This window comes from Phyllopteryx taeniolatus, chromosome 9, assembly GCF_024500385.1.
Source record: "Phyllopteryx taeniolatus isolate TA_2022b chromosome 9, UOR_Ptae_1.2, whole genome shotgun sequence".
Taxonomy (NCBI): Eukaryota; Metazoa; Chordata; class Actinopteri; order Syngnathiformes; family Syngnathidae; genus Phyllopteryx; species Phyllopteryx taeniolatus.
The window spans coordinates 19,657,174-19,680,593 of NC_084510.1; the positions used below are offsets into that span (position 1 = coordinate 19,657,174).

General features: G+C 42.8%; 1 protein-coding gene across 2 annotated transcripts in view; it reads left to right on the forward strand.

Moving 5' to 3' along the window:
• LOC133483878 (mitogen-activated protein kinase kinase kinase 12-like) overlaps positions 1-23,420 on the forward strand; it is a 35,416-nt gene that overhangs the window by 3,555 nt on the left and 8,441 nt on the right. For both annotated transcript variants that reach the window (XM_061785713.1, XM_061785712.1), the window contains exons 3-11: positions 6,100-6,283; positions 8,886-9,077; positions 9,159-9,317; positions 13,507-13,665; positions 13,783-13,891; positions 17,464-17,573; positions 18,843-18,959; positions 19,094-19,231; positions 22,676-23,375. In XM_061785713.1, coding sequence (XP_061641697.1) covers positions 6,100-6,283; positions 8,886-9,077; positions 9,159-9,317; positions 13,507-13,665; positions 13,783-13,891; positions 17,464-17,573; positions 18,843-18,959; positions 19,094-19,231; positions 22,676-23,375 — 1,868 coding nt within the window. The remainder of the gene's footprint in view (positions 1-6,099; positions 6,284-8,885; positions 9,078-9,158; positions 9,318-13,506; positions 13,666-13,782; positions 13,892-17,463; positions 17,574-18,842; positions 18,960-19,093; positions 19,232-22,675; positions 23,376-23,420) is intronic.

Sequence of the window (23,420 nt, forward strand, 5' to 3'; positions counted from 1 at the left end):
TGGTTGTTTGTTTATATGTGCCCTGCGATTGTCTGGCGACCAGTTCAGGGTGTACCCCGCCTCTCGCCCAGACTCAGCTGGGATAGGCTACAGCACGCCCGCGAGCCTACTGAGGATAAGCGGTACGGAAAAAAATGGATAATCTTTCCAAAACTGAGTAATGTTACTGCCGACTCACACACCACTCTATGTAGAAATACAAACAGAGAGGAAAAAGTGTGTCCGAAGAACATAGAATGTCCAAAGTTTGGATCATTTCACACTTCACAAAGGTGATAAGAAAGTGCAATGTGTCTAATGCAAAGCAGAAGTGACGTACAGCAGCACGTCTGTGATCGCCAACATAAGGTAACATATCGATGTTAGCTAATTTAATATAGCCTATCACTGATAGAACATATTGTAACCCCCCCACAAGTGGTCAAGGATAGTCACTGCCACCGGTGCGCTTTCAATCACTTTATTGAACAAACAGTAAAAAAAATAAACACGTAATAAACGTTCTTACAGAACGGCCACAACTGACTCCCAGACTGGCTAATGGTTAGCCAGTTAATAACCAGTTGCCAACCTGAGCATACAACAGCCAATTCTACCTTCAGTCACTGATGCCCATACCACTCACCAGGCCAGGTCCCACCTTTTAAAGACACACACTCAAAGTCACGGATAATACAGTGTAGCACGTGGAGATAGCAATACCAAGTGGACAGTAATAATACCTGCATCGCACATGACATTTTTTTTGCTTAATAATGCCAAATCTTTTTTTTATCTGATTACTCAATTAGTCGATGGGATAATCGGTAGAATAATTAATTCTAAAAATATTTGACTTCTGCAACCCAAGTTCTGCCTGTTACTATACATCGCTCGCATGGATTGACGAACAAAGATACATTATTTGTAATATATAAATAATAACCTTTGGAACCAATGAAGTGAAATTGGATAATTGTAATGCCGTGGCACAGTGGTTAAGAATCACTGCCTGTTGCAGGCCGTAAATATACAGTATGGCCCACAAGCCATAGCTTTCCCAAGCACTTTTCCTCCAGTCAGAGAGAGATGCTCCATCAAAAGCTCCACCGGGCTTATTTTTTCCCTGGTATTCACCACCCCCCACTCACGTCCGGCAGCTCGTGCCGGCTCCTACCTCCCTCCCTCCTTCCCTTCATCCGCCCATCCCACTGCAGCCCTCTAATGAAGCCGGCCCCCTCTGACGCACTGTTGTTTATGTCTGCAGCCACTACAATAGCACAGTGCTCCCGTGGGACTCCTCTGCCAAATCTGCCTCATGTATTATGCATGGCCACGCTCTGACCCCTCTGCCTCTCATCTCTATTAACCTGACACACGCGCTGCATGCATGCGCTCACACACACACGCGTACCACCACAAATAGAAACTGTTTAATAAGCAGCGCCTGGCACAAGCCAATAAAGTGGCAGAAGATGGAGTCAAACTTATAAACACAACATGGCACATCACTCACACGGGTGGCAGATTTACAGTATATCTACCCTTGTCTTTACAGCGCGCTGATATTTTATTATCCCCCCCCCCCCTTCTTCTATATTTGATTCCCACCGCAATCCCTTCCTCCTCCTCCTCCACTTCCTCCATTGTCTCATTTTCTCTCTTCTTTATCCCGAGTGGTTATCACTCCCAATCCATCTGCACCTCACAGCCTTCACTTGCAAAAAAATATATACAAGCCTGACACTCAGCCAAGGTCAAAAGAGCCAAATTTGGATCAGCACCCACTTTCTCATGAATTTTGCCTTTAGGACCCAGTCCCACACAAGATTCACTGAGAAATATTTAAGAAATATAGTATACAGTACATGTGCATCTTAAAACATTTGAAGATCGTAGAAAAGTTCATTTATTTCAATAGTTTGAATAAATACAGATTCATTCAATTATTTTGATTGTCTGGATTTTCATGAGCCGTATGCTAGAATCATCAAAATTATTAATAATTCACTTTTCCTCGATATTTAAATTTGAGATGCACCTGCATATACAGTGCTGAACAAATGTATTATCCCACCACACGTGAGGTTTATGCCACAGCTGCCCTATACTAACAGCATTGATAAACACCAAAATCATGTTTTATCCTTCTGTAATGGTTAATACACCAGTGTGTAAACTCAAATGGTATTTTAATGCTAAAATGTCACATGAACTTTACATAAAGTGCTTAACACATTTCATAACCTACCACCAAATATAAAGTCTGCCCTAAATTAATGGCATAACATACTTTGTAATATGCTTCTATAATGGTTAATACTCCCATATGCAGAAGCGCCTTTGCGCAAATGAGGTTTTTCATGCTAGAATAAATATCATTATTGCACAGTATCCATGAATTTTATAAAGTACAGGAAGAAAATGGAAAAATATAGGAATAATATTACAGTATATTTTAATTAAGAATTATTTACTTGCATTTGTGAACAAACACATTTTAGTGGTTGAATGTTACGCTTGATTCATTTCTGACTGAGCCCAGTGAGGAAAACTGAATATAAAGGATCTTCTCAATAAGTTACAATATCATGGCAATTCAAAAAGTGAAACTCATAGATTCTCTACACATAGAGTGAAATATTTCATGATTTTATTTGTTATAATTTTGGTGACTATAAATTCAAGCTCTCAAAAAGTCCAAAATCACCACCTCAAGAAACTGCAATTTTAATGGTACATCAAAATCAATCAAGCAACCTTCTGAAAAGTATTTTTCAGTAGCTTACTCAAACAGAAATAGTCCGCAATAAAGCGATGTATGTTCTCTTCATGACAGGTGGTCTAATAAATGTGGTAAGCACTGCATATCTATGGAAATCAATCAAGTAATTTTAAGTCATAGGTTTCTTGGCAGAGCTGTAAAAAATAGCAATAGATAGAAGAGTTTCTGAATACCTCCATGGTGACAAAGCTCTGCTCTGGAGCAAAGGGGACACACAGGAAAATTGCCATTTAGCACACAAAGCAGACTAGTGGAGATCTATCACACGCCTGCAACATAAAGACATTACACGTCTCATTAGCGATGGAGAGCATTAATCATTCATACCGTTCTTATTAATATGACAAATGTGTTTGAATCTTGTTGTATATCTCTTCCGCATTAACAGCCTGTCATCTGCCGACCCTTAAGGGGATCCCCCTCATTCTATTCCTGCTCTGTACATCCAACACGAGAGCTCTCAAATCCTCTCCCTCCCCCTTCCCGAGTGTTGCACCCTTGTTTCGCGTCAACCCCACAAAAGTACTAAGGAGGATTTGGGAGGGTGAGAGAGAATTACATGCAGGAGATTAAGAGCTCCCGCACTGGCTACACGCTAGTTACATTTAGTTTGAGTTCAAAGGAACACGATAGGGCCTTAAAGGCTTCACCTGCTTACAGTAATGTAGTAATGTGGCATGCAAAAGGTCTTTTTAGTGGGATTGATTTGTATTTAAACATGCAACGTATACTTTCATCTATCGATTTTCTTCAACAGAGCTTGTCTTCGTAAGGGTTGTGGGTGAGCTGGAGGCTATCCCAGTTGACTTTAAGTAAGAGAAGCAGGGTCCACCCTGGACTGGTCACCCCTGCCCCCCACATACAGACAACCATTCAAACTTACATCTACACCTATGGACCATTTGGTTTCTCCAATGCCTGCTGACTTTTGTTGAAAAGCAGGAACCACCTTGGACTGGTCACGTGCCAGTCAATCGCAGGGCACAATAAAGACAAACAAATATCCAGACTCATGTCAATTGACAGTTAAGAGTTTTCGATTAACCTAACAGGTGTGTTTTTGAAATGTGGGAGTAAGTCGGAGTAGAAACCCATAGAAAACCCACATAAGCACAGGGAGAACATGCAAACTCCACACAGGAAGGCCAGACCTAGGGTTCGAACCTAGTACCTCAGAACTGTGAGGCAGACGTGGTAACCACTATATCGTTGTGCTGCACAACATATAGTATATCATAAAAACCTATATCTGGCTGGACAGATTCTAACTTTCCCTTAGGTGTGAATGTGATTAGTGTAAGTATGACTGGTTGTTTGTCTATATGTGCCCTATGATTAACTGCTGACCAGTCCAGGATGTACCCCGCTTTTCTCCCCAAGTCAACTGGAATCGACTCCAGCTCACCCATGATCCTAATGAGGAAAAGCGCTCTAGAAAATGGATGGCTGGATAATATTGGTGGACCAGCTGGCACATCTCTCCTGCTTTGTTAGGGCTAGCATCAGTGCTAAAGTTCCCGTTTGCCACACTTGAATTTTACATGTATTTAAATAGATGACATGAATTTGATAACTGTGTAGTGCAGCAGGGAGAGCCCATTAACTCACTCCTCTGTGAATATTACAACCCCAATTCCAATAAAGTTGGGACGTTGTGTTAAACATTAATAAAAACAGAATACAAGGATTTGCAAATCATGTTCAACCTATATTTAATTGAATACACTACGAAGACAAACTATTTAATGTTCAAACTAATAAACTTTATTGTTTTTAGCAAATGATCATTAACTTAGAATTTGATGGCTGCAACACGTTCCAAAAAAGCTGGGACAGGGTCATGTTTAACACTGTGTTACATCATTTTTTTTTTAACAACATTCAATAAACGTTTGGGAACTGAGGACACTAATTGTTGAACCTTTGTAGGTGGAATTCTTTCCCATTCTTGCTTGATGTACAGCTTCAGCTGTTCAACAGTCCGGGGTCTCCGTTGTCGTATTTTATGCTTCCTAATGCGCCACACATTTTCAATGGGAGACAGGTCTGGACTGCAGGCAGGCAGAGTCTAGTAGCCGCACTCTTTTACTACGAAGCCACGCTGTTGTAACACGTGCAGAATGTGGTTTGGCATTGTCTTGCTGAAATAAGCAGGGGCGTCCATGAAAAAGACGTTGCTTGGATGGCAGCATATGTTTCTCCAAAACCTGTATGTACCTTTAAGCATTAATGGTGCCTTCACAGATGTGTAAGTTACCCATGCCATTGGCACTAACACAGCCCCATACCATCACAGATGCTGGCTTTTGAACTTTGCGTCCATAACAGTGCGGATGGTTCTTTTCCTCTTTGGCCCGGAGGACACAACGTCCACAATTTCCAAAAACAATTTGAAATGTGGACTTGTCGGACCACAGAATACTTTTCCACTTTGCATCAGTCCATCTTAGATGAGCTCGGGCCCAGAGATGCAGGCGGCGTTTCTGGATGTTGTTGATAAATGGATTTTCCTTTGCATAGTAGAGTTTCAAGTTGCACTTACGGATATAGCGACAAACTGTATTTACAGACATTGGTTTTCTGAAGTGTTCTTGAGCCTATGCAGTGATATCCTTTACACATTGATGTTGGTTTTTGATGCAGTGCCGCCTGAGGGATCGAAGGTCACGGGCATTCAATGTTGGTTTTCGGCCTTGCCGCTTACATGCAGTGATTTCTCCAGATTCTCTGAACCTTTTGATGATATTATGGACCGTAGATGATGAAATCCCTAAATTCCTTGCAATTGTACGTTGAGGAACCTTGTCCTTAAACTGTTCGACTATTTTCTCATGCACTTGTTCACAAAGAGGTCAAACTCGCCCCATCTTTGCTTGTGAATGACTGAGCAATTCAGGGAAGCTCCTTTTATCCCCAATCATGGCACCCACCTGTTCCCAATTAGCCTGTTCACCTGTGGGATGTTCCAAACAGGTGTTTGATGCGCATTCATCAACTTTCTCAGTCTTTTTTGCCACCTGTCCCAGCTTTTTTGGAATGTGTTGCAGCCATCAAATTCTAAGTTAAAGATTTGATAAAAACTATAAAGTTTACCAGTTTGACCATGAAATATCTTGTCTTTGTAGTGTATTCAATTAAATATAGGTTTAACATTGATTTGCAAACCATTGTATTCTGTTTTTATTTATGTTTAACACAACGTCCCAACTTCATTGGAATTGGGGTTGTACTTGAGATTCGTTTAGTCCAAATTAAATAGGTAGAATTAATACTCAATTGGAATAAATGTTCAACACTTTGTTACAGTGAAGCTCACAGGTACATCCTGTTTTCAGAGGCGTGGGAAGTCCCCTTCGAGGAGATATCGGACCTGCAGTGGGTGGGCAGTGGCGCCCAGGGTGCTGTCTTCCTGGGCAAGTTGCACGGACAGGAGGTGGCGGTGAAGAAAGTGCGGAACATCAAGGAGACGGACATCAAGCACCTCCGCAAGCTCAAACACCCCAACATCATCACTTTCAAGTAAGTCGACCATAGTCGATGATATGGGATATCACGTGGCTTTTGTTACAGTGAACCCTCGCCCTGCCTCGAATAACAAATAACTGCAAGTAATTAACGTCCCCCTAAAATGTTTATAATCGCCTATAGTAATAGCTCAAACCATAAATATACCACAAGCTATGATCTCAAAACGTTTCATATCAGTTCAAACTCATCTCAGAACTTTACCGTAAAAAAAAGGTCTGACAGATGATTTGATTTAGATGAATTGGTATCGGACATGCACATGTGGCGAAGACTTCCTGTAACTTCCACTAACAATCCAGGCTGAACTTGGAATGGTCCATAGGTGTAGATGTAAAACATACAAAGCTTGTCTCTCAGTCAAAATGTATCACTTCAATATACTTTTGTGACACCAATTACTGTACTACTTTCTTAAGAAAGGGCTTTGGTGGCATCAATTTAGGACATTTCAGAATGAGCACCAAAAAAATTCAAATATGTAAGTTTTTCAGGGAACAGCTGCAGATCGGTTCCACAGGAAATAAAAGACAGATGAATTTGTGGGTTTCGTTGTACCTTACGTTGAGCAGCTAGCCATTTGCAGCTGGTCCGCTGTTAACTTCCACCACTGCCAGTAACAATGCGGACCTTTCCCTGCGCCAGCTAGTTTACGTCCCTGCTTTCTTTGGCGTCAACTCCACAAAGCACCTCCACTGACTGTCTGACTTCTACTGCGATCCTTCCTCACGTTCCTGTTCACTGTCAACACGAGCTACTCCCCTGCTAACATGGTGCCTTAGGAGCACGACCATCTTAGGGCGTATAGAAAGTGCACAAAACATGCAGACAGGCCTGAATAGTTGTAGTTAGTTAATAGTTTTAGCAAATGGCTATAGTTCGCCAAAGAAATTCTCGAGTAAGTTTGCGAATGGCGAGTTTACTGTACAGTAGTACCTGGATTTATGAGTTTTTCAAGAGATTAGCCAGTGCTTGGCCAATTTTTTGTCTTGAGTTGTGAGGAAAAAGTTGAGTTACAGGGGCTAGAAGGTGACAGCGAAGAAGTTTGGGAGATGAACAATTCTTCAAAAATGAGGCCAAATGGTTGCTTCTAACTTTATTGCCACTCCCGATTAAAGTTTACTTGAAAACTTAACATAAAACAAAAAGAATTACATTGTTTATTTAACCAAACTAAATAACTTTGCCTTACGAAGGTCCGCTATCTTAATGCTGACACACAATGCAAAACAGCATCGACAGATTAACGAAACGAGCATTGATGTTGCGATGTTACCCTAGTTTAAGCAACGGTTATTTGATCATAAATGTATAATACTTGTAAATGTACTTGTAAATACTTGTAGACAGACAATATAATAATTCTTCATTCTATGTAAAAAATGACTATATTAAGAAGGATATTATTGCATTTTAATGAGCAGTTATGACGGTCTTCCTCATGTATACAGTATAGAGTATGTATAGTGAAACCTTGATAAAGCAAATTTATAGGGGCGGGGGGGACATCAGGTATAGCAGATTGTCGGTTACATTGAAGCACTTTTTTTTTAGGCCATATGCACCCATATTACAGTACAGTACAAAGTTGTAAATAAATATTAAAAAAAAGCTTGAAAATGTTTGAAAGTTTCACATTTTATCCAAATGTACCACTCCGGTGTGCTTGGTCATGGTGACATTGTTGACGTACAGTACTCATCATTGCTGAGTCGCTTTCATCAGCCGCGAGGAATGAGGGTGCTTCCTAGTTCCAAATCTGTTCCCAAAGGAGAACAGCTTGACAAAAAAAAAATGTTACTGTACCAAAAATAGCATGTTCCAGATTTCAAAGACTTGTGTTTTGTACTCTTCAGAGTTAATGCCGCACTCATGCCGCTGTCTCTCTGCTCTACTGTATGTACAATTGACAATATATATAACCACATGACCGCCACGTCCATGTCCCATATTCAATATGGCCGCCACGTAGGCACAGGAGGAATGTCTTTTGGGAATGGATCTAGTAATCCGGAAATATGTCAGTCCCATTCTCTGCCTGCATTGCACCACAGCGCCAGTAAACAACAGCGGCCAATTCTGGAACTAACAGACTTTCTCAGCGGCATTTTAGGTGACAAATGCAAAATATTTTTGGACACATTGTTCAGTCCCAACGGTCAATTTTATCCTATATCCCTTATATCGGGGTGTGTTTTTATCGAGGTTCCTCTGTATGTATATATAACGCCCCTTGGTGGGCAAAGCGCACACACAAGGAGCTGCACAATGACGCTAAGCATGAACTCATGAGCCACAAACATTCTTTAATTCTTTACATTCCATTTAATTTTGTCATGACTGTATATTTTATAAAGTACAATATTGTAGAATGCAATATTTCTTATTAAAAACAAACACATTTTTTTATGGGGTCTTTAAAGAATTTATGGCATTTCCATTATTTTCAATGAGGAAATAGGATTTTAGGTGTTTTGACTTATGAGCATGGACACGGAACATATTAAACTCATAGGTTAAGACTCATCTGTGCTTAGTATTCTCTTTGAAAAAATGGACGTGTCCCATATTGTCTCTCTAACATGTCTTTCCACAGAGGAATCTGCACCCAGGCTCCGTGCTACTGCATCCTCATGGAGTACTGCGCCCAGGGCCAGCTGTACGAGGTGCTGAGAGCGGGCAGGAAGATCACGCCATCACTCCTCATGGACTGGGCCATGGGCGTCGCCGGCGGGATGAACTACCTTCACCTGCACAAGATCATCCACAGAGACCTCAAATCGCCAAAGTGAGCTGCGTGGACCATCTGGAAAGTAACAACTGGGGAGAGTGCTGACAAACGCTGTGCTGATGATAATTTCTCTTTCAGTATTCTTATCACATATGATGATGCGGTGAAGATCTCTGATTTCGGCACGTCTAAGGAGCTCAGCGACAAGAGCACCAAGATGTCCTTTGCCGGTACGGTGGCCTGGATGGCCCCCGAGGTCATACGGAATGAGCCGGTCTCAGAGAAGGTGGATATTTGGTATGTACCCTTTGTGAACCTTTTTGGGACTTTTCTTATGTGATTTCATTGTGTGTCACTGAACAGAGTGGTATTGGTTAGATAAAGGCTTCTCAAACCTTTTAGATCCAGGGGCCCCTTCCAGGGGAGAATTTCTTCCAAGGCCCCCTGATAATCCTGACACCAGCTAAACATAACTACCACGTGTACCCCTAAATGCCACAGTCATGAAAAAGATGCCTATTTTTGAGAAAAAAATAAAAACGTTACGCTCACAAATTCATATTTTTTAGAGAAAAAAGTTGGTGAGAATAAAGTATTTTGTTTTTCATTATCTTCACAAGAACAAAGACATACCTTATCAGAAAAAAAAGTTGGCAGCTGTATTGGAAAATGTATGTTTTATAGATACCAAATATGACTTCTATTAGTTTTATACAACCTTCACAGGCTTTATTGTTTTGTTGTGACTACTAGCTCTCTCCCGGTCATACTGTGCGTATTAATTGTTCCTCGCTATGTTGTGACTACTAGCTGCTATTCGGTAAAGATAAGTTGAGTGCAGCTGGACAAAGATAGTTGTTGTTTTTTTCTCTCTCTGTCTCTCTCAATTCGATATAACAAAGGGGATTTTTGTCTGGGCTTCAGTGAGGGGTGACAACTCGTAAGACTTGTACCTTTTCCTCTCAAAGACTTTTCTCTCTTTTTTGTAATAAAAACCCACAAAGACAAGATTGCTTCCTCACTTATTCTGTCAGAAAAAGATTTGCCAAAACACACCTTGCAAGACTAAAGTGAGATTTTTCCAAGATGAAGTCAAAATATTAGAATATTAAAGTGTAACGCGGAAGAACAAGTGAATTTAATAACTTTATCTTGTAATAGAATGTCTTCTACAAGTATTCTGGAAAATACGCATTTTAAAATAGAACTATATTCTCAAAAAAATCTTCCTGTTTTCGAAACAAAATAGAGCTTCCTATAATAAAACGCCTTTTGTTCTGAAAAAAAAAAAGACTTGAGGCTGGGATGTCAGATTTATGTGATGATGCATCACAATCAAATCAGGGCTTTTAATTGGCCCATAGCCAAGGTAAGGAGGTATAATTTGTTTATTATGTCTGTTTGATTGGCACACAGGTCTCCAAAAATGATACAACTAAATAATGTATGGCAAATTATTTTGCGGACCCCTAAGGGAAGGCTCGTGCACCTCAGTTTAAGAACCACTGGGCTGGAAGCTACTACTGTACATAACGAGGGATCTTGTTTCAAAAAAATCTATCACAAGATCTCATTACATGAAATTCTATAGGTTCCCTCCCATGTTTGATGGTGTTCCCTGTGCTAAACCCTCAGCTCCCCCACTACTCATTCCTCTCTTCCTCCCTCTCCATCCCTGCATCGCTCTTGCCCACGTCGTAAAAAAGGAGCGCTGGCTAATTTAATAATTGATTTGCCAGATGCTGCAGTGCTCAGGAGAGGCTGGAATAACCTTCCAATCCTGCGGCTGCTTTGGCCCAGGGCCAGCAGTGCATTAGCCGAGAGGTGAAAACAGGATTAAAAAGCTTTTTGATGCAGGATGAGAGCACATCACCTATACATGCCATAGAGTGGCTTTTAATGTATGTAAATCACTTGATCACTGGTCACTTGATTGTGAGAGCACACACTTAGCTTAAATACTACGATAGTGGTTATAATGCCACGTACATTTCATAGTTGATCAACTTCTCAATATTACTTAAATTATTCCATCAGAGGGAATTGTCCGCATTAAAGTGGTAGGAATAACTGTTTTTGCACGAAACGCTCCCCCAACAAATGTGAAGTATAATTTAGTTTTAAGACATTGTGGTAAATACAGATAAAACTGTGATAAACAAAGACGAGAGAGCTTTGTATCCATACTCAAGTAATAGTAGGGAACAATTTCTGGGTATTTTACATATATTTTTCTAGTTTATTTTTTAGCTCCAATGACTTATTTATTGTGATAAATATAAGTAAAACCATGGTAAAAAAATTACAGACAAAAATATCTGAGAGCATTGTTTGTGTACTACTTTCCAATAGTTCCAAGCTAATAGGCTAACCATTTGTTACCCTTTTAGCATAATTGCCTAAGTCAACTTACTGTCGTACTATCAATCAAAAATACAAATGTGCTTGCTAAAAATTGTGTTCTTTCTTAATGTCTTTGTAGATAGTCATCCAGCTCATGGTAATTTGCAAAAGTTGAATGGAGGCAACTCCTTGTTTGGTGAATTTGTTGTGTTTTTTCTTGTTTTTCGAAAACGTTCAAAAATGACTTCGGCTATAAGGCTAATTGTTAGGTATCAATCCTTCCATTTTCTAGCTAGAGTCTATCCCAGCGAACGCATAATGTATGGCTTTTTTCTCTAAATTAATAATACTGATAGTGATAATCATTATATATTCTTAATAGAACTACCCAACTAATAACTCTATTCTTATAATATTACAACGTCAATCTAAAAATTATAAAACTTTTCTCTTGAAACAATACAAAATTTCATGTAAAATAACTTTTTTTTCAGACTTTGTTTATTCGGCTTAGCAAGTGAATATAATTGTGCAAAGTTTTTTTAGAAAAAGTTTTTAAAAAAAATTTTAAAAAAAAAGATAAAAGATAAAGTGTGGTCACTGAAATGATGCAGCATATCCAAGTAACTTGTAAATGAATAAATAAATAAATAAAAATAGAACATAGAACACTAACACAAACGAACAACAGGCACATCAGTCAGGTAATATACACCATGAAACAGCAACAGGCATCTAAAGCTGGAGTAGAGACATATGACCCTCACATCACAAAATTCTAACTTTGTCGAAAAAAAAATATATATCTCTCTCTCTCTATATATATATATATATATATATATATATATATATATTTATTTATTTATTTATTTTTTTTAAATATAGGCCTTTAAAAATAAAAATGTGCTCCAATCCTATTTTTGTGTGGTAATTATAGTACAAATAAAAGAGCGGTACACAAGTGCATTTTAACGCCAGAGACCTCTGAGAAGTTTAAGAGGCCAAACAAACTAGCATACATGCCAAATGCTAACCAAACTTGTGTTATAACATCATGTCTTGACATAAATATTGACTTATCATTTGCTTACAGCTGAGTTATGAGGGGGGGAATTACGCACTGAAATCATTTATAGTTAATTTACTCAATGCATCCAATGTCATACCAGCAGCGAGCATTGTAATAGTAGTCAGGAACAATTAGTGCTGTTTTTTCCCCTTTAAAACACTGCTAAATAATTAACATTTTTGTTATACTCTATAATCCCTCAAATACAAAAAAAAAAAAAAAAAAAAGAAAAAAGGTTAACGTGACTTGCGATAAGCTTGAAGCAAATAGCATGCAAACAGCTAAATGCTAATAGAACTAACAGTGTTAGAATATCATGTCATGTATTCATATAAACAGTCTCATATATTTACAGCTAAGAATAATCTGGAAAAACGCCTCACATGTTAGCAGCAATGCTAAGGCGTACACTCCTTGAGGTGTCCTGGCTGGTCCAGATGACTAAAGTAGCTATCACTGTAACAAAGGCTAGAGATGCTATTCATCCAGCCATCCATTTTCTGAACCGCTTATCATATTTATCAAAAACTAGTCTACTATGACTGAATCCTTCAATTACATAGTTTTTCTTTAACTCTAACCATGCTGATTAAACAAGACGTCTGATTGTTCAAGCAAAGAGGGAGATGAGGTGCGAGATGTCAACGTTACAAATCTAAACACGCCATCTGGATGCTGTAAGTGAGTGATGCTCTTGGCTCCTTGGATACATTGTCACCATGGCAACAGAAGCAAGGCGCCAACAACAGACTCTGTAGATTTCTAACCTTCCCATGGGGGTTCATCAATGACAACAATGACTTGTTAAATATTTTTGCGATACCAGAGAAGTGCAGTATTTCATCATTTGTTATCAAATTGGAAATCATTTAAAAGTTATAATTTCCATATCCGAAGGCTTTAGCGGTTCATGCAAGATAAAGTGTCCATCATAGATAAAAGTCACAGAAAGCCAGGATGCATTTACTTAAAGTTTAAAGCATGACATTTAGGTAATGCCACCTTTCATCTGTTCCTGTCACATCATTTGGGAAATAAATGTGTCATATCTCCTTGTTGTCTCTGTGAGTGCAGGTCTTTCGGCGTTGTGCTGTGGGAGATGCTGACAGGAGAGGTACCCTACAAGGACGTGGACTCCTCTGCTATCATCTGGGGAGTGGGCAACAACAGCCTGCAGCTGCCCGTACCCGACAGCTGTCCCGACAGCTTCAAACTGCTGTTGAGGCAAAGCTGGTGAGCGGGCGGGAAGATAACCCAAATAAAGTGGTTTTCAGAAAAAAGCAATCCCACATTAAAAAAAGAGGCCATTTTCTCTTGCTGATTTGCCAATTAATTCGGGTCTCCAAACAGGAATTGCAAACCAAGAAACAGACCTTCGTTCCGACAGATTCTCCTACATCTGGACATCGCTTCAGCGGACATCTTGTCCACCCCACAAGAAACCTACTTCCAGTCACAGGTAAAATTCTTCTACACCTGGAAAAACCCACATTTAAAAACAAGCAAAAACAAGACTGAGGCAGGTATCCTATAGAATAACAACCAGTCCTATTCACACCTATGGACAATTTACAGTCTTCAATGAACCTGACATGTATGTTTTTGGAATGTGAGAGGAAACTGAAGTACCCGGAGAAAACCCACACCAGCACAGAAAATAAATGCAAACTCCACATAGTAAGTATTCGAACCCAGAACCTCTCAACTGTGAGGCAACAGTGCTAATCACTCCCTATGTCACCATGCTGCCATATTTTTTACATGCTGTATTTTTTAAATATATTTAAATGTCTTTTGAATAACTTTTCCACTAGGGTTTGGGGTTGTTATTCTTAAAAGAAAAAGGAAATAACCGCTTTCCCCTGCACCTGTGAGTTGATATGTTAGTATAACCTGTGTTGTTATAAGTGATCCCAGCACAAGTAATTAAAATCTATAGTGTTTCTATCGAACTTATTAGTGAATGAACATCATATGATATGCATGTTAGTCAACTGGTGTACGGAGTTGCAGAGCCGGCACATCGAGGAAGGGTGAGCACGGCAAAACGAGCCCAAGTTAAGCGCCCTTCGTGAGAAGGGTTAGGCATCGAGAATCGACCGGAACCGGGACCAACGCCCCCCCCCGGAGCCGCCCAAACCCAAACACCCCGCGCCCAACGTCGGCGAACAAAAGCATGCCCCAACCCCGGCAAAATCCATCCCAGCGTAACACAAGACCATACCGCGCAAAGGAATCCCCCCCCGACGCGCCCCAAGACCCAGCCCACACCGCATGGAGCCCCAGCGAAGCCAATCCCCAGTCAACCGGGTGAGCGAAACCACAAAACCGAGACAGCCAACAAGGCAAACGGCTGGCCGCAACCCCTACACCGACGGTCCCCAGTGCCCACTCCAGTCCCCAAACAAACGCAAGTGCCGATGACAGAAAGAAAAAAAAAGAAAAAAACTCAACACCGAGCCAAAACAGCAGCAACCCCACACCACAATGAACCAGGACAAAGCCCACACAAATGCCGGCCCCACCCATCAAAAAAAAGGAAAAATCACCGGCGACGTGCGAAGCCCCCCACTCTGCTCCAAAATGCCGAGCCCCAGCGCCCACGGCCCAAAACAAGAGGCCACAAGCCCAAAACAAGAAGCGAAGCCAAAACCCGCACACACAAACCACCCAATGCCATGAAGCAGCCCCAAACAACCACTTAGACAATGCTACATCCAACCCCCAGCCGAAACACCAACCAATGAATACAAAGTCAACCGGGCCACCCCCACACACAGCGCCCTCCAGCCCACAGGTCCAACACCAATACTGGCCACAGAGAACCCCAAGTCAAATGCCCACCCCAGTCCACGCTGCGGGCCGCCAAAAAAATTGACACCCACAACCCGGATACCCCCACCCCATCTAAACCACACAAACTTTTCCGACCCAGCCCCCCAAAAGAACCAGAACCGAGGATCGCCCGAAACTGAACCATGGAACCGGCGGGGCCAAAAAGGTAGGGGGGGGGGGGGGGAGTGAAAACCCACCACCCACCCTATTATTATGGTTACCAGGTCCCCGACTCGTAACCATTATCACTGTACCGTGATTGTGTGTGGTGGGGTGTAGTGCATTAAAATTGGAGAAACTTGTGGGGGTGAGGCGAGACAGTCACAGGGCAATAATGACCCGCCACTGTCACCTCTACCCAGGCCGACCAGCTCCCCAAAGGATACGCAAATGTGTGTAGTGCATTAAAAACCTGCGGGAGAGAAGCATGGCGGGCCAGAATGCCGGGACACCCGGCCAAATGTCCGACCTCGCCCCTCCCCCACAGACGGGTGTTTGATGCATTAAAAAGCTGGAGGACCGGGTGCACAACAGTGAAGGGTGGGGGCGGGGGGGGGTCGCAATCAGACCGGAAACCAGCACAGATGTGTCAGGGCCCGGCGCCCACCCGACCGTGCCTGGTGCCAGTCCCCCAGGGGACCCTGAATGAGTATGTACAGTACTTTTGTTCTTTCCACATAAACATACTGTACTTATTTACTGGACTGACTAATAAAGAGCTTGAAGCAAGCATACTTCACCTATTTTTTTGCCAAAATGCACAAAAGTACCAGTTCTAAAAATATGTGGTATACTTTCATTTTTGACGGTGGGGTATCGCTGTACTTTTCTAGTACCAGCATACTGTGCAACCCTAGACTATTTGAGTTCCCTCACGGGATTAATGAAGTATGAAGTATCTATCTATTGTCTGAGAAATACAGTAACTCCAGGAGTCACATGTTCCCCTCCATTGTTTGTTGGTACTGAATGTCTAATTCTGACTGGTGCATGGCGTGGTTTTCGCATTTTCTAGAGAACAGGTAACCCCAAAAATAGCTGTTCAGCTATTGACAAAGAATCCCATTTTACAAAAAATCCCTCCTAGTGAGAAGTGGCTCCGTTCCCCTCCATTGTTTGTTAGTCTCCTTCCGACTGATACTTTCAATGTGTTATTCACAGTTTCCCCCATTTTGAAGTGCACAAGTAACCCTAAAAATAACTTCAGCTAATTACATTGCATCCCGCTTTACACAAAATCCCACAAACGAGAAGTAGCTCAATTAAAAGTGACTTCACAAATGTTTATCCACTGGAAAACCTGTGAAGGGCTCCATTAATAATTTGCTGTCAAAGGCATGACATTTGTTTCCAGTCTGGTGAGGCTAGAGCGGGGCCCCCCTCGGGCCTCCTGGGAGCCAGCTAATGATTGAGCTTCCTTTGAGCCTTGAACATATCGCTGCTGTTGTTTCTTTGTGTTTGTCACGTTACACTCACTAATTCCCAGCCAGCCTCCATCATTTTAAGCCAGTCGACTGTGTCATCGCAAAAGAAGGGTGTGTGTCGGGGGAGCCGAGAAAACACACATTCACTGGACAACGATGCAACACATAATTCCAATTTTGTTCAAAGGTCACGGCGCAAAACCTCCATCGAGCACTCTCCACTTATCCTTTATTTCTCCCTGTACCCCCCGGTCCTACACGGTTTCTGTCCTCTCTGCCCCATAATGGATTTTTCTCGTGACGTCGGGAAGAAAAATTTGCCACTGCTGGAGTGTATTGATTTCTTTAATGGTGTGGAGCAGAGAGCGCGCAAAAAAAGGGCCTGGCGATATTGAAGAGTGCACAGCCAGTCCATTAGCTTAATAAGAGCATCACTCATGCACAGAAACACACACACACACACACATCTGACCTCCACACTATGACAGGTATCAAATTACGGCTGTCACGATTCAGTGTCCATGTTTTTGTGTGTTCACGGCATGTCAGTTCTTGTTCACTTTTGCTCCCCGAGTATTGATTGTCATTAATCGCCCGAATGACTTTTGTCTCCATGATACAGAAGATTCCTAATGTTGCTGAAGACCTAAATGTTATTTTAATGTGTTTGTATTATCAGGCAATTTAAGTGTTATCCTTTTTGGTTTGTTCAGGAAAGGTCCTCGTGGCCCAGCTCCTCTGTTTTGATTGGGTTTTTGATATTTCCTTTTAGGCCGAGTGGAGGGATGAGGTCAGGCATCACTTTGAGAAGATCAAGTCCGAGGGAACGTGTCTTCACCGATTGGATGAGGAGCTCATCAAACGACGCAGGGAGGAGCTGAGGTCAGATCCTCCGCAATGTGGAGCACACCACTAAGGCAATGTAGCAACCGCAAGATGCCAAAGAGCTCAAATTCAGCCTTTACTGAATGCTATGATGTTTTGATGAGGGTGGAAAAATTCAAGCAATTTGCAAACTTTCCTTGGAAATTCATTGGAATTGACAGGAGGTTTAGGCACATTTATACTTAATATTTGAAATGTTAAACGTTAAATTTAAAATGTATATTTATACATCATCATCTCTGTGCCTTTCTACCTCAGTCACACTTTAGGAATGCAGTTAAAATACCAAGTACATTTTAAAAATATATTTTAAAAAAAACAAATAATTACATTACAAATATAAATTAATTTTTTTACATATAATGTAATTTAAAATTTTACAGAAATACATTTCTGGGTTTCAGGTTTGTCTGTAAAGGTAATCTAAATGTTGAGAAAAGATTTTGCAGGATAATATTAGTTACTGGTTACACTACTCTATATATAATCTATTGTATTAACGCCAATGAATTAACAGTGAAAACAAAAATGAGATTAGTCAAATATGTTCATGTAAAACAAAGGTAGCTTTTTTTAATGTTTGTATTAGTGCAGTCAATCAATAAAAGTGAGGACATTTTTTAAATTACCCCAGATGTCATTAAACTCCATATGTAGTGTCAGAATTATTCATGTTAAAATTATTTATTATTGTGGTTGTATTTTCACTTTTGTCGCTACATAAGCGGGATAACATATTACTAAAATCACTCTATTACGGCAAACCACAACCACAATAATAAAATACGTAGACCATTAAAAATTGTAATAAGTCCTTAAATTTTTTTTAGAAGCTGTCATTAAATAAATAAGTCACAAAAGTCAATTAAATAATTGTAAAAATGTAATGATACATTTCAGTACCATTAGCCACTAAATAATAGCTACAAATATCCTGATACAAATTTAAAAATCAATTAAATGAAAGATATGGATTAATAAATACAAATTTGATTAAATATATACAAATGCTATCAAATAATTAAATAAATGCAATTCAATCAATAAAAATCTCACAGAAAAATAAAACTGAGCCTTATCATCTTACAAAAGGCAGAATTTGTAATAAAATTATTATCAACTCATTAACAAGGACAGTCAATTGAGTACTATATTTGTATCTCTACATAGTATTAACAAGCAATATACTGTAGGACAGTAAAGCCGTATGCACTAAATTTCTAGACTCAAGTCAATATTATTGTGGTTTTTTTTTTCTCTATACAGACATGCACTCGACATCCGGGAGCACTACGAGAGGAAACTGGAGCGAGCCAACAATCTCTACATGGAGCTCAACGGCATCATGCTGCAGCTGGAGCTCAAGGAGAAGGAGCTGCTCAAGTACGAGAGCTCACCTCACCTCACCACACTTCCAGACGACACTGACGTCACCGCACGGAGCAACATGCGCTGTCTCGTATCGCTATCAAGTGAAGCTTTATTCTGTGTGTGTGTGTGTGTGTATGTAACTTCAGGAGGGAGCAGTCACTGGACAAGAAGTACCCGGGCTGCTTCAAGCACCACAGCTCCAGGCAATCGGCCTCCTCAAACTCCATGGAGAAACTCATGAAGAAACGCAACGTGCCTCAGAAGCTGCCAGTGCACAGCAAGAGGTCAGTGAGATGCGCTCAACAAAGGCTTTCCTTTAATTCATGTACTGTATGTGCATGTTATCTCCATGGCTAATATCAACTAGGAGCCTATTCTTGTGAGAATGCCATTGAGTTTCACATAGAAAGTCATGTATACAACAACACCCAACTTCCAAATTGTTCTTACGAAAAACAACAGCAATATTATTCCCATAGGAACTAATGTGAAATGAATTAGTTCCGGTGCCAAACTGTCAACATCAGAAAAACTTGATTAACTTTACATGTATTGTTTTAAGCAACATATTTCACATATCTGGCATACTAGTATGAAAGATGTTCAATAGTTAAAGTCAAAGTGAAATGAAACTACTCAATTTATAAAGACAACAGGAAGGTGTTTGTAGGGTGATATTTTGACACAGTAATATTTTACAGGTATTGCTGGAATGAATGCGTGTGTCAATAAAAGGCGAAAAAAAGTCAAACATACTTGTTAATCAACTTTTTATCTATAGTCTACTTTTTCCTAAAATAGACAAATTTATTCTCTCTTTTCTCTTTCATCTAAAAAAATGAGTTTTTAACTAAACACAAATTTTTCAAAAATATACATAACTTTATTCTTGTAATATTAAGACTTTAATCTCAAGAATATATGACTTTCTACCTAGAGAATGTAAGATGTTTTTTCTAGAAAAGTATGACTGAAATCTCAATACAAGAAGAATATATATAATAACTTTTTTCTCGAAAATAACTATTCTTGAGTCACTGAGTGCGAATGGTTGGCTGTGTCTATATGTGCCCTGTGACTGACTGACGACCAGTTCAGGGTGTAGTCCGCCTTTCACCCGAAGTCAGCTGGCATCGGCTCCAGCGCCCCGTGACTAACCAGGATAAGCGCTGTTGAAAATGGAAATGGATAACTATTCTCTTAATATGATATCTAAACAATATTCTACTTTTTCAAAAATAAGAAAAGACTGGATTTTTTTAAATATACAACTTCATTCTTGAAATAGCAAGACTGCAGCATTGAAAATATACATTAAAAAAAAAAAAATAACAACAATAATAATGACAAATTCCCATGTGGGAGGGGCCATAGGGGTCGGGTGCAGTGCGAGCTGGGCGGTGGCCGAAGGCGGGGACCTTGGCGATCCGATCCCCGGCTACAGAAGCTGGCTCTAGGGACGTGGAATGTCACCTCTCTGGCAGGGACGGAGCCCAAGCTGGTGTGTGAGGTTGAAAAGTTCCGACTAGATATAGTTGGGCTCGCCTGCACGCACAGCTTGGGCTCTTGAACCAGTCCTCTCGAGAGGGTTTGGACTCTCTTCACTCTGGAGTTGCCCACGGTGAGAGGCGCAGAGCAGGTGTGGGTATATTTATTGCTCCTCGGCTCGGCGCCTGTACATTGGGGTTCACCCCGGTGGACGAGAGGGTAGCCTCCCACCGCCTTCGGGTGGGGGGGGGGACGGGTCCTGACTGTTGTTTGTGCCTATGCACCAAACAGCAGTTCAGAGTACCCACCCTTTTTGGAGTCCTTGGAGGGGGTGCTGGAGAGTGCTCCCTCTGGGGACTCAATCGTTCTGCTGGGGGACTTCAATGCTCACGTGGGCAATGACAGTGACACCTGGAAGGGAGTGATTGGGAGGAACGGCCCCCGCGATCAGAACCTGAGCGGTGTTCTGTTATTGGACTTCTCTGCTCATCACGGATTGTCCATAACGAACACCATGTTCAAGCATACTTTCGACTTTGTGGTCGTGTCATAGGACTTGCGGCCGCATGTCTTGGACACTCGGGTGAAGAGAGGTGAGGAGGTGTCAACTGATCACCACCTGGTGGTGAGTTGGCTCCGATCGTGGGGGAAGATGCCGGTCCGACGTGGCAGGCCCAAACGTATTGTGAGGGTCTGGGGGAATCCCCTGTCAGAAGGAGTTTCAACTCCCACCTCCGACAGAACCTTGGTCATGTTCCGGGGGCGGCGGGGGACATAGAGTCCGAGTGGACCATGTTCCGCGCCTCCATTGCTGAGGCGGCCGACCAGAGCTGTGGCTGTAAGGTGGCGGCAATCCCCGAACCTGTTGGTGGACACCACTGGTGAGGGATGCCGTCAAGCTGAAGGAGGAGTCCTATCGGGCCTTTTTGGCACGTGGGACTCCTGAGGCAGCTGATGGGTACCGGCTGGCCAAGCGGAATGCAGCTCTGGTGGTCGCTGAAGCAAAAACTCTGGTATGGGAGGAGTTCGGTGAGCCCATGGAGAAAGACTTCCGGACGGCTTCGAGGAAATTCTGGTCCACCATCCGGCGTCTCAGGAGGGGGAAGCAGTGCACCATCAACACTTTGTATAGTGGGGATGGGGCACTGCTGACCTACGGGCTGTTCAGTCCCTGTACGACCGGAGTCAGAGTTTGGTCCGCATATCCGGCAGTAAGTCAGACTCGCTTCCGGTTAGGGTTGGACTCCGCCAAGGCCTTTGTCACCGATTCTGTTCATAACTTTTATGGACACAATTTCTAGGCGCAGCCGAGGCGTAGAGGGGGTCCGGTTTGGTGGCCTCAGTATTGCATCTCTCCTTTTTGCAGATGATGTGGTTCTGTTGGCTTCATTAGCCGTGACCTCCAACTCTCATTGGAGCAGTTCGCAGCTGAGTGTGAAGCGGCTGGGATGAGAATCAGCACCTCCAAATCTGAGACCATGGTCCTCAGTCGGAAAAGGGTGGCGTGCCCTCTCCAGGTCGGGGATGAGATCCTGCCCCAAGTGGAGGAGTTCAAGTATCTTGGGGTCTTGTTCACGAGTGAGGGAAGAATGGAACGGGAGATGCAGACTTTGTATCGATCCGTTGTGGTCAAGAAGGAGCCAAGCCGACGGGCGAAGCTCTCGATTTAACGGTCGATCTACGTTCCTACCCTCACCTATGGTCACGAGCTGTGGGTCCGAAAGAACAAGATCCCGGATACAAGGGGCCGAAATGAGTTTCCTCCGCAGGGTGTCCGGGCTCTCCCTTACAGATAGGGTGAGAAGCTCAGTCATCTGGGAGGATCTCAGAGTAGAGCCGCTGCTCCTCCACATCGAGAGGAGCCAGATGAGGTGGCTGGGGCATCTGATTCGGATGCCTCCCGGACGCCTTGATGGTGAGGTGTTCCGGGCACGTCCCGCCGGGAGGAGACCCCAGGGACGACCCAGGACACGCTGGAGAGATTACATCCTTCGGCTGGCCTGGGAACGCCTCGGGATCCCCCGGAAGAGCTGGATGAAGTGGCTGGGGAGAGGGAAATCTGGGTGTCCTTCCTAAAGCTACTGCCCCCGCGACTCGACCTTGGATAAGCGGTAGAAAATGGATGGATGGATACTGAAAAATTCTAGTCAGATTATGAGTTTAATCTCATGTAATTTTAATTTTTTGGGGGGGTGGGCGGGAAAGATTGCTAATTAAAATGTATTCTTTGTCTCCTACAGGCCAGACTTACTCAAGTCAGAAGTCATCCTTCCCAAACTGGACTCCTCCATGACCCAGGTGACTATTCCCACCAAGGGCTCCACATCGCCCGGCCGCTCCCGCCGAGGGAAGCCACGCTACAGGAAGGCGGGCAAAGGCAGCAGCAGCGAGTTGGCTCAGCTGAAAGCCACGCTGTCTTCGTCTTTGGCCATGATAAGCGCCACCACGTCGGTCCCCAGCAGCAAGCAACGTCTGGACCCCAGCGCCGCGCTCAGGGGCCTGCAGCACGACTTGCTGCTCAAGAAGATGTCCTCCTCCAGCCCCGACCTCATCTCCACCACGCTGGAGGCAGAGGGACGCAGGAAGGGCCAGCCCGGTCCCGGCCTGGACCGGGCGGGCAGCCAGAGCGCCTCGGCCGGGTTGGAAGAGGGCGGGCCGGACACCCGCCCGGACGTGAGCGCCGGGACGGAAGAACTAGCGGAAACGCCCCCGCGCAGCGACACGCCCAGTGAAGACGCCGCCTCCGTCCCATTTGCTAGCAGCCCCGACTCGCCATGCGGTAGGGGGGCGGCGGCGGGGCGACCGTCGTCCATCGGGAGCCCCCGTGTTCCTCAGGACGGCGAGGAGAAGGAAGAGGGCGCGGTGATCACGCGCTCGCCCAGAAGTCAACGCCTCACGCCATCAGCGCTGCTCTACAGAGCGGCAGTCACGCGCAGTCAGGTAAGATGACCGTAGAACAGGAAATGGAGCTCAGCCCAAAATGAG